Source organism: Phocoena sinus, chromosome 10, assembly GCF_008692025.1.
Source record: "Phocoena sinus isolate mPhoSin1 chromosome 10, mPhoSin1.pri, whole genome shotgun sequence".
Taxonomy (NCBI): Eukaryota; Metazoa; Chordata; class Mammalia; order Artiodactyla; family Phocoenidae; genus Phocoena; species Phocoena sinus.
This window is the reverse complement of record NC_045772.1, coordinates 29557341-29579362: the sequence shown is the minus strand read 5'-3', so window position 1 is coordinate 29579362 and position 22022 is coordinate 29557341. Positions and strand designations below refer to the sequence as shown.

Genomic DNA, 22022 nt, shown 5'->3' with positions numbered 1-22022 from the left:
GACACGTACTTACTGAAAATAATAAAAAAATTTTGCTTGTCCAAAATAAATCTAATTCACAGCTCTATGCTTAATTTTAGAGATTTTGCTGAGAAAAAATCAACGAATGTATTAATGCGTTGAAAGCAAACCAAAAGCAAATTACAGTGTATTTGGTGTATTAGGAAGCCATACATGAAGATATTATAAAACGTGTCCAGAAATCTCTGCTTGAGAAGATTAGGCACACTTCCCTAAACAGAGAAACATACGGTTTCCATCTGCAGGGTCGGAAGGAGGCAGATTCAGAAGGAATGGATTTGCAGAGACCAAAAGGAGGCTCTGGGAAGAGCGGAAATTGAGACAGATCTTTCACGGAATGGAGGCAGCCTAAAGGGAGAAACACATTCCAGACACGTTGCCTTGAATCTTTAGCTTTGTAGAAAAATGTTTGCACATACTTTTTACAGATAATTATTTTTCACTGATTTGACGTGAAGCTGTAAGGTCTCACTTGTCATTCAGTATAATGAGGCAAAATAACTTTTGTGTTTATCAAAAGCTGTTTTGTTCATGCTTACTTGCTAATAAAATGTGAATGTTGAATAAATTTTAAGACCAAAGGAAAGGGATTTTTTTTCAGTTCAGCAAAATTACAGAACTGTAACCTCAAAGTACTGTGTCTGGAGAGCCTTTTGTATTGCAGACACCATTTATTCTCACATTGAATAGAAGTGATTTAGGCTTCTGTCGTCTTTTCCTCTTTAACAATTTCCATACCATGATGTGAAGCTGTGAGGCAATGCACGCAGAGAAATGCGGCCAGGGAAACGTGACCACCTGGCTCTCTGTGTGGCAGACTTTTATGCTTATGCTGCAGAAACCTAAATTTGGGAATAAACACAAATGGCCAGAAAATATCCCTGCCCCCCTTTCTCAGGCTACAATTGGTAACACTCAAATGCAAACATATCTGAGCCTCTGATATAAGTATTCATTCTTTTGGAGTTTTTCTCCACTCTTTTTCGTTTTGCCGCCTTATTTTACTGACTTGCTCCCTACTGAATTGACTTTTTGATCTAATCATTATATTTCCCTAAAGTTTAAAAACACAATACAGAGTCACTCCCACATGTGACCTTGAGCTTAGCTATCACTGTACTTGCTTATCTTCTTGACCCAGTACCAGCAGGGTAATCTTTGAGTTGTCATCTCTTTCTATTCTCTTGTTTACTGTCCTTTAGATGACTGATGTCATGCGGACTGTGTTTAGAAGCACTTTCCGTGTCCACGAGAGAGGTATATCTCTACCAGGGATGACAAATGCATAGCGCATAGACAGTGACCTGGGTAGAGTGACGTCTCAGCAGACGTCAGGCTGGAGAGATCATAGTGCCAAGAGGAGTCCTCCACCCTGCCTCAGCCTCCACACCCAGCACAGACTTGACTCCACAGAAGCAACCCAGCACCTCAGTGCAATCTCAGGAAAATCAGGGCTGAAATGATCCCGAGGTGTCTTACATGAAGTTTCTGCTCCTGGAGAAATAAGGAATCTCAATAGAAAGTCAGTTACAGTTTTTTGTACCAGATGATGTGTACTCAGACTTTTACCAGCAATATTTATATTGTTATTAATAATACTGCAAAAGATTTGAGACTTTTATTCTCCAATAGTCAGCAAAGTTGCCCATAGAAGAATCTTCCTATAAAAGTACTCAGCAACATTTTAAGTGACAATAACATAAAGGGGGGGGGGTGGGTGGATAAATTGGGAGATTGGGATTGACATATACACACTATATATAATAGATAACTAATAAGGACCTACTATATAGCACAGGGAACTCTACTCAATACTCTGTAATGACCTATATGGGAAAAGAATCTAAAAAAGAGTAGATATATGTATATGTATAACTGATTCACTTTGCTGGACACCTGAAACTAACACAACATTGTAAATCAACTATGCTCCAATAAAAATTAACTTAAAAAAAAAAACAAATTTCAATCATATCTCCATTTGTCCCTTAGCAAAAAGCACATATAAATGATCCATACAGCCATATTAACCATATTACTACCGTTAAGCCTCTTATTTATCTTAATTTCAGAGTAAAAATATGAAAAATTAGTATGTTCAGAAACAGCAGTCACACTTCTTCCTAACTGGCTCATTCACCACTGATTCCTTCCGTAGAGACCTCTTGTTGAGATGCGGCTCACACGTGTTCAGAGCAGTCACAAACCATTTGCTGCTGTTAAGCATTGTGTTTGAATTAATAAAAACGAATGTATTTTGTTTTTTGATATTTTAATATTTTTTCATCTCTGCATTTAATCTGCACTGTTTCCAATGAGGAACTCAATGAAAATGTAATACATGTGTGATGGAAAGAATGCTATGAAAGAATTTGTTACTCAGATTTGATTCCTATCTTTATGAATGAGTGAAAGGATCACTAAATGAATAAGTGAATTTGTAAATGATGGAAGGTTCACCAGTCTTTATAATTGTCTAATCAACCAGACTGAATGTCTGTGCCAAACATTACACTTAAGTAACTGTCCATTTTACCCATCATTAATATTTTCTAAACATCTATAAATACCATTGTTTTTTTCTCCCTATTATCTTCACCATAATCTAAGTTACTTTGTTCTCTTGCCTGAAATACAGTCATAGTCTACTTACAGGAAGTTGGGATCTCCTCTCCTATATATTCAACTTTCAGTGAGAATCAACTCTTAAAAATACAAAATTGATCATGTCCACCCCTGTTTGAAAGCCTTCAGTGGCTTTTTATTGCTCTTGATAACCAACAGAACAATGGCCTTGAAGAAGCACTGCAACATATTGATTATGAGGAAGGATCCAGACTAGATGAGTTTGAATCTAGCCTCACTGTTTAGGCAGTTACTTTACCTCCCTGAACTTCAGATTCTTTATTTGTAAAATCCTGATATAAATATTACAGCGGTGTTAGGATGAAAACGTTAATACACATAAAACACTTAGAATAATGTCAGACACATAGTAAGTGCCATGGAAAGGTTTGCTATTATTATTAAAATAAATTTAAAACTCTGATTCACAGAGTCCTGCATGGTTTGCCCTTCAAGTGTCCTCTGCCTTCAACTCCTGCCAATTGTTTTCTTTTGCTACACTGGCCATCTTTTGTTTCTTATACTCTCCATGTTCCTTCTTCTATAGGACATTTGAATGCACTGGTCATCTGCTTGGAACTCCCTCCACTCCCCAGCTTTTTTCCCCTTACTTTATTTTTAACAGCTTTATTGAAAGTATAACTGCTATACAAAGAACTTCACATATTTAATGTGTACAGTGTGATGAGTTTGGATATATGCAAACATCTGTGATGCCATCATCACAATCAAGATATTAGATAATATCCACCACCTCCCACAGTTGCCTTGTAATCGCTTATTTGCCCCTCATATCTAGTTCAGGTCTTACTTCCTCAAGGAAACATCTCATGATCTTTGTGACTTAGACAAACATGTTTGATGAGTGGCTCTCAGAGCTTTGTGTACTTCTTTTGGCACATCCACCACTGATTTCATGGTAGATTTGTGTGGTTTTTTTGGATTCTTGCAATTATTCCTTTTCTAAGATCCTTTGCAACATGACTTTTCAACTCCTGCAATCAAGAAGTAGAGGGTAATTTCTCATCCCTTGAATTTTGAATTTAGACTGGCCTTCTGATTTGCTTCAGTCAACAGGATGTATTGTTGTGTCCATTTTGAGGGTAGTTCTCCAGAAATATTGCATGTTTTCATTTGATCTCTAGGAACCCTGCCCAGTCATCATATGAATGAGCTGGCTCCAGCCTGTTGGAAAATGACAGAGCATATGGAGTACAGGAAAGCCATGTAAGCTGAGGCCAACCTAGTCCATCCATCCCTGAACCAACCCAACAGCTGGTTGGGGATATATGAGTGAGCCCAGTGCAAACTAGAAGCATAGCACAGCCCAAACTGATGAACTGCAGAATTGTGAGCTAAATAAATGGTTGTTTTAAGCCACCAAATATAATGATGAAAAAACGACAATAAGGTATATAACATTAACCCTCATGGGGAAATAGATATTAATTAAATAGCCACATATACAGCACAAAAATCTGTACCAATAATTGTGCACATTTAATAGATTTGTAAACTGAGGATGGAAGGAGGGAGGGTTAAATAAACTGCCTGAGGTCACATAGCTTCTGTGTAGTAAGGCCAGGATGTGAACTTGATTATCATTGCCACAGAACTGCACAACGCCCTTAACATTTACTGATTCTGTACTCAGCCAAAAAAAAATCATGCTGAATAATCTAACTTCTTAAATATCTTCATTCTGAGGAAGAGGAGCTCTGGATAGGAAAAGTGAGCATTGTCATCGCTGGGAATGACTTCACATTATAAATTCATAAATGGACTTTCTTGTACATATTTTAAGCCTCACGTGATTTTTTTTTCTTGGTGTCATTTATCAACCTACCATCAGCTCTGATGGTGACTGATTATGTTAGTCAGTTGCTGAACCTGAAGGCTGAACACCCTACCAAGGCCATGTTGCCGGGTGGTAGCACTTGGCAGCCAGTCATTCCCTGAAATTGATAAGTATAAAAAGAAATCACATAACAGGGATGTAGGTAGAGTGTAAAATTCAAGCCGCATTTATTATAATTTTCTCTCACTTTTGTGAGAAATAAGTATTATGTAGAATGAAACTCTAGTCTGGTTAAGCATGATGGCTAAGACAATTTCATATATTCACCAAATCATCTCGTTTTGCTCCTGGGCATTCAGTTAAAATAAAGTTTCCAATTTATTTGACTCTAGCTTGGGTCATTTGGCTAGTTCTAGCCAACTGACAGGCAAAGAAGGTCATGTGCAGCATCTGGTCAAATTCAGTGAAGAATAAGCATACTTTCTTCATATTCTTTCTCTTCCCTTAATCTGTCAACAGAAGATCCACTGTGACAAAGGTGAGGATGGTGACATTCTAGCATGAAAGATGTTCGAATCCCTGAATAACTACTTGGAAGACAGTAAACTCATTGACCTGCATTGGGTAGTCATGTCAGCAAGATATAAATTTTTATTGTGTTAAGCCATTGGGATTTTGAATTATTTGTTACAGCTGATAATGTAACTTGCCCTAATGTAGACCTTTTCAATTTTTGTTTTCTTATGTGTTTCCTAATTAAACTGATGGAACAGTTTCTAATATTTTGGGGGTTGAGCTATCTAGCACATATCATTGACATTAGAAAAAAATAAATGCACATTTTTTTGTCTCTCTATCCTCTCTGATTTCTCTTTTACAAACAACTGTTCTTTGATCTTGGTTATTTGATATAGTACTTACTGAAATATTATATCACTTAATTTTAGTGAATTCACCATTGTTTCAATTTATTTTTAAATCTCAGTATTTTATTAAGTCAAAATTAATAAATCTATATAATGAATAAATATCTGCAAGTCAAAATCAAAATTAGTCAATGGCTTTTTGTTTAATCAAAATAGCATATAATAATCATAACATTTGATATTGACTTGCTAAGATATGTATGTATTGACAAAAACATGTAAATGCTTCCTTTTCTTTTAATCTATCCTAACGTATGGTTACTCTTCATAAATAACTCTAAATGGTAATGCTTCTTTGTATTCAGTGCAATGTTTAAGTGAAAAATTTAATGCAAAAGAAACAAAAGCTGATGATTTAAAGTTTCCGTTTAATCATACCCTCCCTAATCTGTGTCTCTTCTGGGACCTCAGCATGTTTTTCTTTGTTCACATGTTTATTTTCTCATTTCCTTTCCTTGTTGTCAGAAGATGGCAATATTTCATTTTTACTTGCCAGAAAGATTTTTTACTTCAGTTTTATCCCAGTTTATTCAGGACTGTTCACCATCATCCCCTTAGACTCCAGAAACTTAATAGGTTTCCAATATCTTAGTTCTCACAAAATGTATCATCTAGTTCTAATTGAATATCTCCAAATAATATTGGTAGGGAACTTTGGCAAAGGCTGTAGAAACATTATTTAATAGCAAAGTCAGTTCATGTTCCCTTTCCCCTTACTGCCCTTGTTCCCCAAGTAAGGATGCCAGGACAATTTAGTGTAGGCTGAAATCAGTAATCTCATGAGGATGGGGGTAGGGAGAGACAGTCAATCACAGTAATTGAAAACAAAGAAGTTGGACTGAAAACCAAGATATTTAGAACCTTTCAAATGCTAGCTCTTTATTTTATGATGAAGTAATTTAGTATTTTTTTTAAGTTTCAATCTTTCCCATCCTAACACAAAGCAAATTGTTCCTTCTAACACAGACTTTATTGAGGCACAAACTATAACAAGCTGTGCCTTTTAATATGTAGAACTTCTCTGCATACAACTGCTATTCATTGATGATGATGTATTTATCAGACGTAATTATAGACATTTTGAATAAGAAAATGTGCATTTTGGAGGATGTCCCAGGGAGGAGCAGCTAGTAGCCAATTGCCTTCAAAATAGATAGTTATTACATTATTTTTTTTACTCATGTACAGTCTCAGTGGTAAAGGCTTGAAAAATTTTACAAATTTAGAAACCTGACTTTATCTCTCAGGGGAAGAATTACTTTAAGCAAATTCCAAAGACTGTACTAAACCAGGATGCTAACCTGAACCCTGTTAGTGCCACCAATATGTTCTCTGTAGCTTCACTTGGGGGCCTGATTATAATCAGAAGTTTGTAGGAGCAGAACATGGGTATATCAGCTCTATAATAGCATAATGTAAAGGAAGGGCTGTCTTTCAAGGGTTCGAAATCCTTAGATTTGCTGACTATCGTTAAGTTTCTGCAGTCTAACATGATAGATATCCTCCTGCCAATAGGAGAAGGCTGCTGAATAACAGTTAATTGGCTTTGGCAATATTTCACTCTGTGACCTTCCTTTTTTTTTTTTTTTTTGCGGTACGCGGGCCTGACACTGTTGTGGCCTCTCTCGTTGTGGAGCACAGGCTCCAGATGCGCAGGCTCAGCGGCCATGGCTCACGGGCCCAGCTGCTCCGCGGCATGTGGGATCCTCCCAGACTGGGGCACGAACCTGTGTCCCCTGCATTGGCAGGTGGACTCTCAACCACTGCGCCACCAGGGAAGCCCTGATCTTCCTTTTTAATCTCAGTACAAAAATGTACGGATCCCCTTCAATTTCCATTCTATATATGTTATAGATTCAATATAGTTATTGTGAAGGATTTTTATCTTAAATGTTCTGTATTTGATTTCTTTCATGTTTATGTCTTTGATCAGAGTTTTGATATCATAACTCCAGAGAAAACACACTTAAAAAAGAGTTGATCAATCCTCAGTATCTTTTAGATATATTTTATTTGCTTTTCTCCTTATATGAATTAAGAAATGGAGTGTTTAATATATTTGCATATATACCATTTACCTCTTTAAAGCCCGTATTGAATGTTAACAAAGATATTGATATGCTGTCACTGTGATTATCCTTTGGGGCCCGCCAATCTGCATCTTATGTGGAGTACACTGACATCACAAGCCAATAATTGTACAACCTGATGGATGACAACATTGCCAAGTGGTAATTCTTGAATTATTTCAGTGCGTGTGTGTACGTGTACCTTAACAGTGGAAGCCTCTCTGTTCCTAGCAAACTCAAGACAAGGTTTACCATAACTTGGCCTAGGAGTGTTAGAATGAGAAATCTGTGGAATTAGGGAGGGTCTAATGAAAATTAGGCATTTAAGAAAAAGGCTATGTAGGGCAATAAGAGGTCAGGTCCCATCTGGGGTTAGAAATTAGTATGGTAGGAGAACATGTCCAGGATAGGATTATCCAACTCAGAAATGTGAAGATTTCCAAAGATTTTTTGAACAATGTTGTTTACTTTTGGCAGATTGTAATTTACTGATTTTTTAATGTCTTTGTGGAAGATGCCACAAGACAAAATCTGGAGGACTATGTCAGTAAAACAAAAATCTGGACCAGAAAGAAAAGAGAAAAAGGCTCTCATTTAGCACACAGTACTAGAGAAGTAAAGGGACCAAATTGAAAAGCATATTAAACTGGTTAAAAAAATAGTACCTGACACACTAAAAGAATAGCTGAAGGACGTCAAATACCCCACCTGGGTCCTACCCCCAGAGATTCTGATTTTAATAGTCTAGGGTGTGGTCTAGGCATTGAAATGTTTTAAAACTCTAGAGATGATTGAAACATATGGCCGAGGTCAAGAACCACTACACTAGAGGGGAAATTAATTCCGCAGAATAGGATGTGGGAGACAGAAATGCTAATTAAGTCCTGGAACTTTGAAATGTTGAGTAAGATCTTGATGAGAATATGGTAGAAGGATTGTTTTTTACTAGCCTCCCAAGGACCACAGGCATCAGAAACATCAACAGCAGTTTCAGTTCAGGAATCTGCTGAGGTTGATTCTCCAGCTGAAAAACAAAACAAAACAAAACAAAAACATGGGGAAGAAGTGGAAACTCTCTGGGAGGCGGATTTCTTGAATTCCACAGCCTGAAGCAAGAGTAAAAGCCCCTGCCCTGGGGCACACAGTTTCCAGACTAGAGAAACCCCTGGCTGAAAATCCTTGCTTACAACAGAATCTGTCACTTGACAGAACACATACTCAGTGCAACACCAGGTACCAGAATACCAGGGCTTAGCAGGAAAATGGGAATTCAAAGGCAGTATGCAGAAAAAAAGAGAAGCCTAAGATGGACCTGGTAATTGGGCCTGCCGGCAGTCACCTGTGCTAGATAACAGGCTGTATAAAGACTGTGCTAAGAAACAGGAATATCTCCAATAATACTCTGAGAAAAGAGCTTGTGTTTGGGGATGTTGTGCTGCTCCTACCGTAGGTGCATCAGAATGACATGGAGAGTTTGTTAAATCATTGATCACTGGGCCCCCCTCTCGAGTTTCTGATTCGTTAGGTTTGGAATGGGACCTGAGAATTCGCCTTCCTGACCAGCTCCCAGGAGATGCTGACGCTTTGAGAACAGCTGCTCTAATAATGGTAAAACAGTGCCATAATTTAACTCCTGGTGGGAGATTTCTCCCAATTGTACTTGAGCTCTAACTATGCAGACTAGAGACAATGAACGTATGCTGACCAACATCTGGATGAGGTCAAACCAAGATTTCTTCCATGTTCCAACTTCTCAGGGTACCATCAACTCTCCTCTTGGTCTCTGGACAGTATGTACTGGTTTGGGGAATATACTCTTGCCTAGAATAACTATTTTAGGGACTCAGGATTATCTGGTTTTTAAAAATTTGATGGGGGTTAAGGTCAATAATGTGATAATATTGTATGTGCAATTAATGCTTCATTCTCTTTAAATATCAAAGTCATGGGAGACTTGGTAATGAACAAATAGCAATTTATGTGCCTCTGAAGAACTACATCTGTATCTAGTAGAGGCTACTCAGGTTGTAGTTACTGAAAGAAGCCAGCTTGACCCAAGCAAAAAGAATTCATCTAGCTGGGATGAAGCAAAAGAAATTGAGAAAGGGGAGTTTGGGACTGCATATTCTTTGGACTTTTAGATCACAAGACAAGTAATTCTGACTTTGTACAGCAATATCTTTGGATTTAAACAAGTTTAGACTTTAATATGTAAGAGACATTAACGTGCAGTTTTTAATTTTTCCTCAAAAACTTTATAGAGGTAGGAGAGCTATATGCTAATCTGTGTCCTCTCTGTTTCTGGAATTGTCTTATTGGAGTGTATTTACTTAGCATTTCATTTCATTGCAGAAACTCTCATAAACTCTGATATTAGATAATGTGGCTTGATATAATTTGAGGTAGAGCGTAGAACTGAGAGTGAAATTTCAATCTTAGGTGCAGAGAGGCCTTTGAGATAAATTCACTGATGTTCTTGGATCCACTTCAGAGTTTTCTGGGGTCAAAATCTACAGACTTCCAGAGGACATCTAAGAGTGCCAGCTGGCATGAGGGCAGGCCTCATGAAGGTAGGAGTGACTGTCCTAAGAAATGGGCTGCTTTTCTCTCTCGACATGGAAAGCTATACTGAACCTAACGGGCAAGGCTGATGGCTTGAGAGGCCACCGTGTTGGGGAGTGGGTGTATCCTCTGTGGGCCCCTTTACTCCTCCTATGAGAGGAAGAAGGATGAAGGTAGTTGGTGAGTGAGAGAAGGAGCTTGGCCTGAGTGGTTCATCTTCTTCTTTAGGGGAGTCGCCTGCCTGTCAGGAGCATAAGTTCTGGTTTGCCCCTCTGTGCATGCACGAAGGTTTACTGTATTCTGAGGCCTGTGGTTGGCCAGCATTGCCTGTGACTGATGACCTAGTCTATTTCTGAAGTTTTGTATTAAGAAGCCCATAGTTGCTTCACGCCTAAGTCATATATTACAACCTAGCCTTTATCAGTAATAAAGGGGATACTTTGAATGTTATTTGTCTGAGTCCCATTTCTGTCCCTCAGTTGATTCTAAAGTTAGGTAGGGCATAGCAGAAGCACATATGAGGTTCCTTAAAACCTAACACTATTGCCCAGAAAACTTCAATATTATAAGTCTCTATATGTATCATAATACAAAATGGTATGCATTTTCAAATATGTACTTGGCCCCTGGCTTCATATTATTTTCTCAACTATTATTTTTTCTTTGCCTCACTCTCCTAATTTATATTTTTATACTATAATGTAATATAACACATAATTAATAATATACAATATGAGATGTGATATGGAGAATATAATATACTCTATTATATATAATAAACCATTTTATGAGATAATATTGTATGTAGCTTATATTTAATCTTTTATCTATATTTATATTTATTATATATATTTATATATCTATTTCTGTATTATAGCTTTTATTCATGTAAGTAGACTTACATACTGTTCAAAAAAGGTGGTAGATAAACATATAAGTAAAATAATGGCAGGTTTGGAGACATAATTTCTCAGCATATGTATATATTTTGTGACTGAACTCATAGAAACCTTGTGTCCCAATAACTACTGATCTTGTTTATTCTTATTTTTTCACTTCCTTTATTGTGTTGAAATTGTGTGTTTATAAGATAACTAGCCTGAGGGATACTGAGGGACAGGGAAGGACTTGGTCTGATTTACCTGCTTCTGTTCCTGGCTCTCAGCAAGAGATTGGGAAGTGGATGCAAGGTGAACGCATGCCCAGTAGAGTTAGTCTTCATTATAGCGCAAATCCCACCCCTTCCCTGACGGCTTCTCTGATCACCAGTGCATAAGCTTCTGTGGCTGTTGATTCAATGACTGATTCCATGGTAAAAGTAACATTTATTGAATATTTGCTATGTGCCAGGCTCTAAGTTAAACCGTTAAGTTTTTAATTTAATTCTCACGAGTTATCTTATAAAGAGGAAGTTGTATGACTGTCCAAGGCCACACAGTTGGTGTGATGGACTTGGGACTCACACATGAGGAGACTCCATAGCCCACGTCACTCAACACTGTGAAAAACTGGCTCTCAAGGATGAATGGGGTGTGCACATGAACAGCACCCAAAGCTAGTGGTTTCTCCCACCATTCTTTGCAGTGTGTGTGGTAATGATTTAAGTGCCCAGGCAAAGCCAGAGTGAGAAGCAAAAGTCCTCATCTGTCTATTTGCTTAGTTTAGGGTCGCCACCCTGCCAGTCTATACCTAACCAATAAGCTCAGTTCCTCAGCACATAATATTTAAATCATAGGCCCATCTCCCTTTTTGTTAAAGTCTTCGAAATCCAGAATGCTATTTGGATTTTTACTCTAACACTAAGTAAGATATTTGTAAAACAAAACAATTTAAAATTTATCTTTCTCCCAAATTATCCCACCACTTGCTACTCAGTCTTGAAAGTGTTCTATGTTGTTATCATTATATCAGAAATTGGTTTCTGAACATGTTAAAAGGCCCTGGGGCATTCGGCCTGAGTAACTAAAGAATATTCTTGTGGGTTCCACATGCTGGCATGTAGGTATGCTAAGTGCAGTGAAATTCTGCTCTAAGCATAAGTCTGGTACTCAAACTGATTTAAATGATTCATGTTAATTATCTAAAAGAATGTGACCATGAACATTGGCAGTGAAAGCTGTATCTTATTTTCTACTTTATCTTGAAAATGAATGAGGAAGAAATGTGTTTGGCAAAGATTGCTCAGTCCCCATATTTTTGACAAAGCTGCTTTCAGTTCAGAAGGATCATCTGTCCTGTCTCTCCCTTAAATACTTTGACAGCTAACAGAGATGCTTAGATAGTGTGTTAATTGCAATCACTTGAAAAATTTTTTCTGATCCCTAATAATCAAATTACTTAATTTCAGAGAAAATAAACCTCAATATTGGACACAGCTAAAAGAAGTAAAGATGAAAGAGAAGGAACAGGAAAATAATGGAGGTTTTAGTGCCAGGGTCTCTCTAGTTTGACGTTAAAAGAACCTGGTTTAAATTTTACTCTGAAACTTACTAGTTGAATAACCTTGGGCAACATTCTGATCCTTAGTTGTTTTTAATAATAATGATAATAGTAGTAACAAGTCTCATTTCAAGGGACAGTTATGATAATTAACTTATATTTGTGGTCTCATAAATAATGTATAATACAGATACAAACACAAACAAATCACTGGCAAATACTATGAATAATTTTCTTTTCCTGTGAGCCTGCATGATTGTACATTTTTGTTGCTTCATTTTTTTTAAGGTTTTCAAATAGCTTACCATAAGAATCAAATGGTTTAATGCTGCTTTTGAAAGAAGCTTATGGAAAGTCAGTCAGACAACCATATTAAAAGATCATCAGCAAAATTCTTTCCTCTCATCCTCCAGAGCATCTTCAGTGAAAAGGGAGGGTAAAGAGAAAGATTAGCTTTTATTTTTTGCCATATCCTGAAAAGAATATTTACTTCAGGCTGACTGACACTTTAACAAGTTACTTCTTCCAGTAAGAGGTATTTTATATGCCAACCATATATTTGAAACTTTAAAACATATTGTATAAATTGGCCAAAGTGAGACATAATTCCAAATATAAAGATAAAAGTATTGCAAGCCTTTTTCACCAGAGGACATAAATTGTAGAAATATCTGTAATTTAATTACTTTTTGTTCAGAAGATATAAAGATGAGTTTTGAGACAAACTATCCTCTAGCATTAGCAAAGTTCTATACCAATTTATTATACTTAGATAACCTAATTTTAAGATCCTTCTTATATATCATTATCTAAAGTGGATGTTGATTTCTATAAGTAGCCCTAAATTAGTTTGATTCTACTTAAGTAATTTCAGGTGTTACAGACCATCAATATGTATTCTAAAAGAATAATAACATGTGTTGCATAACACCCTGTTATGACAAGAGAAAAGAAATCATTGCTCCATTGTTACTTGATACAACTGCCTTCACTGAGTTCTCTCCCAGTCCTGTAACTTCACTAAGTTTAATTTTCATCCCTTTGATGAGCTTATACCTTCTTCATCCATAAATGCTATTTTTGAAGCTGAATGTGTTTATTTCAATGGGAGTTTTCTTTATAGGGTTAATTTTAAACAATCTAGCCACTTGTTCTTTCTGTGAAAGAGAAAAAATGGCCTTCATTTTAAGATCAATGGAGAGTAATAGCAAGAAAAGCATTCCTCATTCAAGAAATTTTCTATTGGCCAATTGCTACTGATGTGGTTTTTAAAAATTAGTTGTTAATGTTATTTACTTATGAATGCGTACCTTATCTCATTCCAGAAAGTATATAAGGCATTTTTTTTAACATCTTTATTGGAGTATAATTGCTTTACAATGGTGTGTTAGTTTCTGCTTTACAACAAAATTAATCAGTTATATATATACATATGTTCCCATATCTCTTCCCTCTTGCATCTCCCTCCCTCCCACCCTCCCTATCCCACCCCTCCAGGCGGTCACAAAGCACCCAGCTGATCTCCCTGTGCTATGCGGCTGCTTCCCACTAGCTATCTACCTTACTTTTGGTAGTGTATATATGTCCATGCCTCTCTCTCGCTTTGTCACAGCTTACCCTTCCCCCTCCCCATATCCTCAAGTCCATTCTCTAGTAGGTCTGGGTCTTTATTCCTGTCTTACCCCTAGGCTCTTCTTTTTTTTTTTTTTTTTCTTAAATTCCATATATATGTGTTAGCATATGGTATTTGTCTCTCTCTTTCTGACTTGCTTCACTCTGTATGACAGACTCTAGGTCTATCCACCTCATTACAAATAGTTCAATTTCGTTTCTTTTTATGGCTGAGTAATATTCCATTGTATATATGTGCCACATCTTCTTTATCCATTCATCCGATGATGGGTTGTTTCCATCTCCGGGCTATTGTAAATAGAGCTGCAATGAACATTTTGGTACATGACTCTTTTTGAATTTTGGTTTTCTCAGGGTGTATGCCCAGTAGTGGGATTGCTGGGTCATATGGTAGTTCTATTTGTAGTTTTTTAAGGAACCTCCGTACTGTTCTCCACAGTGGCTGTATCAATTTACATTCCCACCAACAGTTTTTAAAGCGTGTATGGTAATACTTCAAAAAAAATCTCCATGAGGAGATTAGGAAGATAGGAAAATAAAGGTGTGGGAAATAATATGACACCAGGGAAGAATGAGGCAACAATCAAGAGCCATTTTTCTGAGCAAAATGATAAGCACACTTAGTTACAAGGTATATGGCCCAGAGAATCAACAAATTCCTTAAAAATTGCAACCTGTTCCTTCACATTCTCACGGAAGAGCATTGTGTGGCGTTGAAAATGCCCTCACGCCACCCTACAGCGAACACAATCAAGTGCTTCATGGGACCACAGGGTATAACATTCCTGGTATTTATTGAAGATGCAGGAACAGTGCAGTCTCACTTAAGTAGAGGTAATTATGTAAGACTGAATAATGTGATATAGGTGAGGAGAAGTCTAATTATCTGATTGGAGCCAAGGAGAACTTCCTGGAGGAATGGAAGTTCATATCTTTCAGCAGAACTTCCATAAATATTAATATAGTCACTGAGTACTTTTCTGGGCAAAATAAATTACCCATGGTCAGGACCAATGTTTTTTTAGACCTAAGAGGAATGGAAAATCAATAACCCAAAAACTATAGCATGAAAATGGAAACAAATAACTGCCTTGGTCAAAAACGCAGTCTCAACTTAAGCCACTCAAAGAATACAGAATTTTGAACTATTTAGTTTTTTGGTGAACCCTTTAAGGAAAATAGGGAAATGTTTCCCTGGATCCTAGACTCCCAAATATATCTGTATATGTATATATATGTGTATATATGCATATATTCAGGTCATTACTCATAACTTAGATATATGTTGGCAAATACATATTCACAATTATTCTTTCAAGTATAGACTAAGTAGTTAGTCTAAGCCATTTTTTTCTTACAGTAATTAGATAACAGTCAGTTGTCTATACATGTTACTTCTAGTTCACATTATTCACCCATAGAAGAATGCTTTTCTTTCTAAGAGTGCAGTATAGAATGCACCTGGCATTCAGCTCAACCAAAACCAGTTCAAGTTAAAAGGACAATTAGAAAGTGGTAAAAAATGGAGGGAGGATAATATAATCTTTCATTAGTCTGTTGGAAATTATTTTCTGATATGAGAACATCACTATGATTATACATTACGAATAACTGTAATCTTAGTCAAGTTACTTAACTGCTCTTTGTCTCAATATCCTTCCTCATCTATATTCAATGGGAATAATAATGACACTTCATTATTTTTTGGGGAGGAATAAATGAGATAATACATGTGATATTCCTAGAACACTACTGACACATAAGAAGTGCTCAGGGTTAGCTAGTATTCATCAGTAAGCAAAACGTCTGCATTTTGGTCTTATGGCTTATAACCAGTTCCTATCCATATCATTAAAAGTAAAATGAAAGCTCAGTAAAAATTGCAACAACTTTACGTTACGCCAGCAAAGTTATCCACTGGCTAATATAGAACATTATGATGGAATTGTTGGGCCTAAAATCTTTTTCTAACATAGTATCCAGTGGATCCTGGATATTCTAGATCATCAGAAATCACATAAGTCATGAGTCTGAAATACTATTGCTGCATATAATTTTCAAAACAGAAATACTTTCAATTACCCTTTTCCAGCCACTGAGGAGATAATGAATATACTACCACCAATAGAAATCAATAAAGCTCTATTGAGATTCTAACCCTGGGAATCAGGGGTGGTTTGGTTCACTGACTAGATAAATTGTTGGACTCATAAATGGAAGCCTTGCAGCCTTATAGTAATTCAAATTTGGCTTTCAGAAAAAAAAGTTTAAATCATTACATTGTAGTAGTTTTCTGTTGCTGCATTGCAAATTGCTATAAACTTCGCAGTTTGAAACTATACCCATTTTTAAACGGATAGTTTCTGTGGATCAGAAGTCCAAGGATGGCTTGACTGGGTTCTCTGCTTAGGGTCTCATAAGGCCAAAATAAAGTGATGGCCAGGGCTGTAACCTCATGAAGTACTTGAAGTACTTGAAGTTTCTTGTATCTTTAGGACTGAGTTTCTTGTATCCTTATATGCTTGCTGACTGTCAGCTTCTCCTCAGCATCTAGAGAATTCCTGCATTCTTGTTATGAACATAGACCCATCTATTGATATCTTTAAAGCCAGAAACATTTTCCCTTGCATTGAATTTCTCTCATGCTTCAAATTTTGTCCCTAACCTCAAGACACTGATTTAAGGGGCTCATGACTTTAGGTCAGGCAGACCAAGATAATCTCCCTTTTTAAATTTCAACTGTGCCATATAACATAACCTATTACAGGAGTGATATCCCAATATATTCATGATGGTAACAATTACAAAGATCATGGACACATCAGGGGATGGGCCACTTAGGGCACATCTTAGAATTCTACCTACCACATATATCAAAGGCCTTAAGTATTAATCATTCCAAGTTTAGACCAAAGGGTCTACTCTATTGGCATAAGATGCCAAGTCTTCGACTTTAAAAGAAAGAAATTGGCATTTAGAAGCAGTTATCCTATAAATTTACAACTTTAGAATATAAAGTTGTCTTCTGTACAGTTGAAATAAATTCTAGACTAAATTATGCAGAACCATACTCTTGGCATCAAGGACAAAAAACTGAAGAATCTCATCCCATCATTCCCTATGTCTATCATTTACTATGAACTTTTTCATCAACTGGACCTTATATGGGTGTGTTATCAGTGTTCGCTCAAAAAGTGTCACATAAGATCAAGAACATGTGCAACCACTGCCTTTAATTTATAAAGACGAGATAAATAAGTTTATTTGACCTTCCAGAATCTGAACTTACAAGACTGCATTCAAGAAATTCATGCCATGTTAACCAAATTCTAGAATCCATTCACATGACTGGAAGTATTGGCTTTATTTCATATTTTCCCATAGGGAATTATATGCTAGTTGTTTGTTTGTAAGGAATTTATAGTAATAAGTTGTTGAGATCTGAGTTAAATTTCTGAATTTTTTTCCTTAGGTCATCTTATTTTCTTTATCATATTGATTTTGTTTGTTTTGGGATTTTTTTCCAAAAATGGTGGGTGGTGGGTGAGTACGTTGGTTGATTGATTTTTGCTGTTGGAACAACTTTGTAAATATCTTTTAAAAATTATGTATATTTGATGTTTTCACAAATGTGTTATAGTTTTATTATAGCACATGTATATATCTATATCTATATCTGTATCCATATCTATCATCTACCTAAAACCAGTTTGCTGATGATGACTTCACCACAAAGGATTGTTAAATCAGGGCTGACTTGTATATTTCAGTCAACTACAAGGGATTATCAGTGGCTTTCTGGAACCCTCAGTTGTTAGGGTTTCTGAGTCTGGCTTAGCCAGTAAGAAAATTAGAAATGTTTGCATGAAGTAAGGGCTAGGGTGTGTAAGGATACAATGCCACATATTCAGTACCTTACAGGAAGGTTATTATTCCAGAATAAGCAAATACTGAGGAAAGGTTGTATAATAAATCATCTTTATATATATATATGTGTATATATATATATATATATATATATATACACACACACACACACATATGTATATATATGTATATATATATAAATAAAATTAAGCTAATATATAATATATATAATTATATATATTATATATATAATTAAACTAATATGTATATATTAGCTTAATTTTCCTTGATGGCAGGAAGAACTTCAGACTCTCATGAGAATGTCTAGGGCCTCCTGGGCAACAGAAAGGATCCTGACAGCAAGGAATAGCTTAAAAGCAGTCTGCAGATAAAATTCACTTCCTTCACAGTTTTGCCTAGGGTAGGCTTGATCTCAAATGGTAGTCCCTCTATTATGCATTTGGTCTTCTGAAGTGAATAAATAAACCCTTGAATCCAAATTCCCTAGCCCTACTTAAAATAAAGAATTCACTATGGTACTCACCAATCCAATGAAATATTTTTTGGAAGAATGACAAATAAGTTTAAATTAAAATATTTAATTTGGTAGATAACTGCAGATATGCACTGAGTTTTTTTTTTAATATTTCTGCAAGATGGAAAAAGGAACAGGGCAGATGAGTTAAGCACTGAAAAACTTTCTTCTTATACTCTACATTGATGCATTAGATTAGAGATACAGAGATCACATATAGCAAGATTGGTATTAATGACTATAAATTCTCAACAGAAAATCCCCTTCACATAATAGAAGCCACACAGTGAAATGAATCAAGCACTGAATGTTGATAAAGACTTAAAAACAGAGTCATAACTAAATGTTCAGAAGAAAAGTGGCCTGCTGTCAAGCCTGAAACTTTACTAAAAAGTGGGGAAGAGAAAGATAGAGAGAGAGAGACAGATGGCAAAAGAGAGAAAGACAGGAAAAGAATAGTGCAGGGGGAGAATACATAAAAACTACTGTACTGTGAAAATCTAATTCTTGTATTTTAGAAGGCAACATAAACAATAATGAGAATGTTTACTATTTTAATAAAGATGTATCTAAGTCCTATACAATTTAAATACATGCTTTTGTCTAAATATTTCATTTCCCTAGTTGTCAAAAGTAGCTATTCTAAGAAAATTTACACTTGAATGACTGCCCCAAATATGTTCTGATCTTGTAAAGGTGATGTAATTTCCCTTTCGGTTTATTTGTACTTAATTAGTTTTTGTCAATGTTGTACATTCATTAGACTCCAGCATTTCAAGATCTGCTTGTTTTCTGATTCAGAAAAATTAGTCTGTATCCTTTAGTTATGTAAAAAGCCTACCATTTAATTAGGAACTTGTCATATCAGATTTAGGTAATGGTCTGTAACCTTGCCAATGCCTACATTACTGCTGAGGGTAATCAGTCATTTAGGGAAGCGTATTTGCGCTTGGAATACAGTAAAGTTTCAAATCATTGTCCTTTTTCTGCATTCTTTTAGTTTTCTTCTATTACATTTTAATCTCATGTCTTTTTTCTTTACTTCAAACTTCCCAAACTTCCTTATCATTTTATGTGTACTATTTGAATTCACCTTTTCCTCATTGATTGCCTCTTCCCCTAATTTTCTCTGTTCTAACTTGATAGAAACTTTTATTTTTCAATTTTATGAGGAAATATAAAGAAAACAAAGTGAAGTATAAAGAAAGCAAAAGAGTTTCCCAATGTTAACCTCCATCACATTGAACATGTTCTGGAGAAAAAGTTAATATGAAATTATTGATGGAACATCTCCACTTATAAGTAAACAAAAATCTATTTAAAGAGAAGAAACCCTAATAATTCCTCATACAATGCTTTAAAAAGTCTCAGGAGTGGGAGGAATCAGTTACCTCAGCTTGACCCATTGGTATGTTTTCATAGTTGTATAGATTATCCAGGTCTTCTAAGGTGGCATCATAGGTTTCTGAGTCATAGTTGATGGATTCTAGAGTTGGGGCGGTCACAGCAGCATCCAAGATGACAAGTCCCAGAACGAGTCTTGCTAATGTTTTCATTTTTCAAACTTTCCTAATCATAAAATATTAAAACACATACATATTTAATTGATAATAACTTATGAATAGTTTTCACTAAATAGGAATGATAAATCACTGTCAATACTGAGAAACTCAAGCTGGTAGCTTTCTTTCCATGGATAATTTATAAACATAGCACATGAAATTGTGTGGCTACCGAGGACTATTGATGCCAGATGCTCAAATGAATTCACAAACCTATCCACATTTTTACAGTAGATATTGGAATTATGGTGAAATTGATTTTAGTTTATAGAGAAACATGGAGAAAATGGTATGCAGAAAGACTGTGGTATACTTATTCACAAAAGCCTTCACATTATCTAAGAGTTTTACCACTTACTAGGCATTAAGATTCTTTCATCAACTCTGGGATGTAGGGATGATGAGGATGAGGATGCTAATCACTATAACTGTCACACCACTTTACAAATGAGGAAACCAAGACAGAGTTGGCTAGTAATACAGCTAGGACTGTTTCTTGTACATTTAAGTCTAGGACTTTTTCCAGACAAAATAATGAAGGTTTGTTTTTTCTTTCTTTTACTTCTTTGTTGCCTCTGGGTGTCTTTAATGCATACATAATTTAATATTTACACACATAAAATTAATGTTTCATGCAATATTTTCAAAGCTTGTCTTAACTAAATGGAGCAGACAAGAAAATTATTTTTTTCCTTAGTCCTTTTCCTTTTTAGTCCTTAGTGTTTTATTTCAATCCTTAGTGGCTATCTAAAGTTTAAACTCAGAATCAATAGGAATACATGTCTGAAAGTCACCATTTAGCAAGATTTCCTTAGAGGAGGATTTGCACACACATGGGATTAGAGCAATCTTTTGTTTTGTAATTCTTTAATAAACGCTATTCTTAGTTTCCATGGTAACATCATGCTTTGGGGAGATTCAGTCAAGATCTTATAATTTTAATTATTTTAATTCTGTAGGTACTCCTTTGCATACATTTTAGTTTAGAAGAAAATCTCTTATGTTTAATTTTAAACATTTAAATTAGGCCTATGAAAAGTGTTACCTAGTGATCATTCATTGAGGAAGCAAAGTATTTGTAAAATTTTGATCAAGCATATCTAATTTTAAAGGTTTTGTATTTTGGGTACACTTCTTGGGTTTACTTTGAGAACAGTACATGTGGTGTTTGTACCTATGCACACATACAAAAAGGAATTCATGATAAATACTACTTTCAAACTTGAATGCACTGGCAGACAAACTGACCTTCAGTTACTTGAAAGAAAGTCTTTATGAAGCAGGTTTAGGCAGAAGGATATGAAATTCCTCTGAGAATAGGAAGTAGTACAAGGAGCTCCTTTTTATCCTTTCCTATGCTTTCTTCAAATAAGTTTTTTATTCATACTGGATAAACTAAGCCTCTATTTTACTTGCCTTTGCAGAGGTCTTTGCAGGATCTCAGATTTGGAACAGTTTTATGCAATTATCAACAAAGTCCTACTTAATAAAACAGTGTGATTTGCAAATCTTTCAGAAACCATTCTCCCATATTCAGATGGGAAGCATTAACAGTGGCCACCACTAACCTAAAAAATATATAGATTTCCTTGTACAGTTCTGGCAACATTCATTGTTCAAAAAAATTATGCACTTGCTTATTCTTTTTCTCACTTCATACTCTATGTTTGATTATATATATCTGCATATTAGAGTTTACTTGCATTTGACATATCCCCTAAAGCTATCATCAATAAGGCAGTCTGTGAACCTTAGAAATATGAAGAACACATATCCATGTATAGTTTAAAAAAGCATGTTCCTTCCTTCGAATACTTACATTGGTATTTAATGTAATGTCTTTGTTGAAACTTTAAACATATTGTCCGCTCTATACCATTTAATGACATTTTAATAGCTTATACTTATATAAAAATTTAAAATATATAGCTTAAAAAGACATTGTAAATGGAAAATTGTAATATAATCAGTATATTTTAAACACCT

General features: G+C 35.6%; 1 protein-coding gene across 1 annotated transcript in view; it reads right to left on the bottom strand.

Moving 5' to 3' along the window:
* EPYC (epiphycan) overlaps positions 1–20043 on the bottom strand; it is a 35818-nt gene extending 15775 nt beyond the window's left edge. The window contains exon 1 of the mRNA XM_032646418.1: positions 19866–20043. Coding sequence (XP_032502309.1) covers positions 19866–20030 — 165 coding nt within the window. The 5' untranslated portion in view covers positions 20031–20043. The remainder of the gene's footprint in view (positions 1–19865) is intronic.
* Between the last annotated feature and the right edge of the window lie 1979 nt (positions 20044–22022).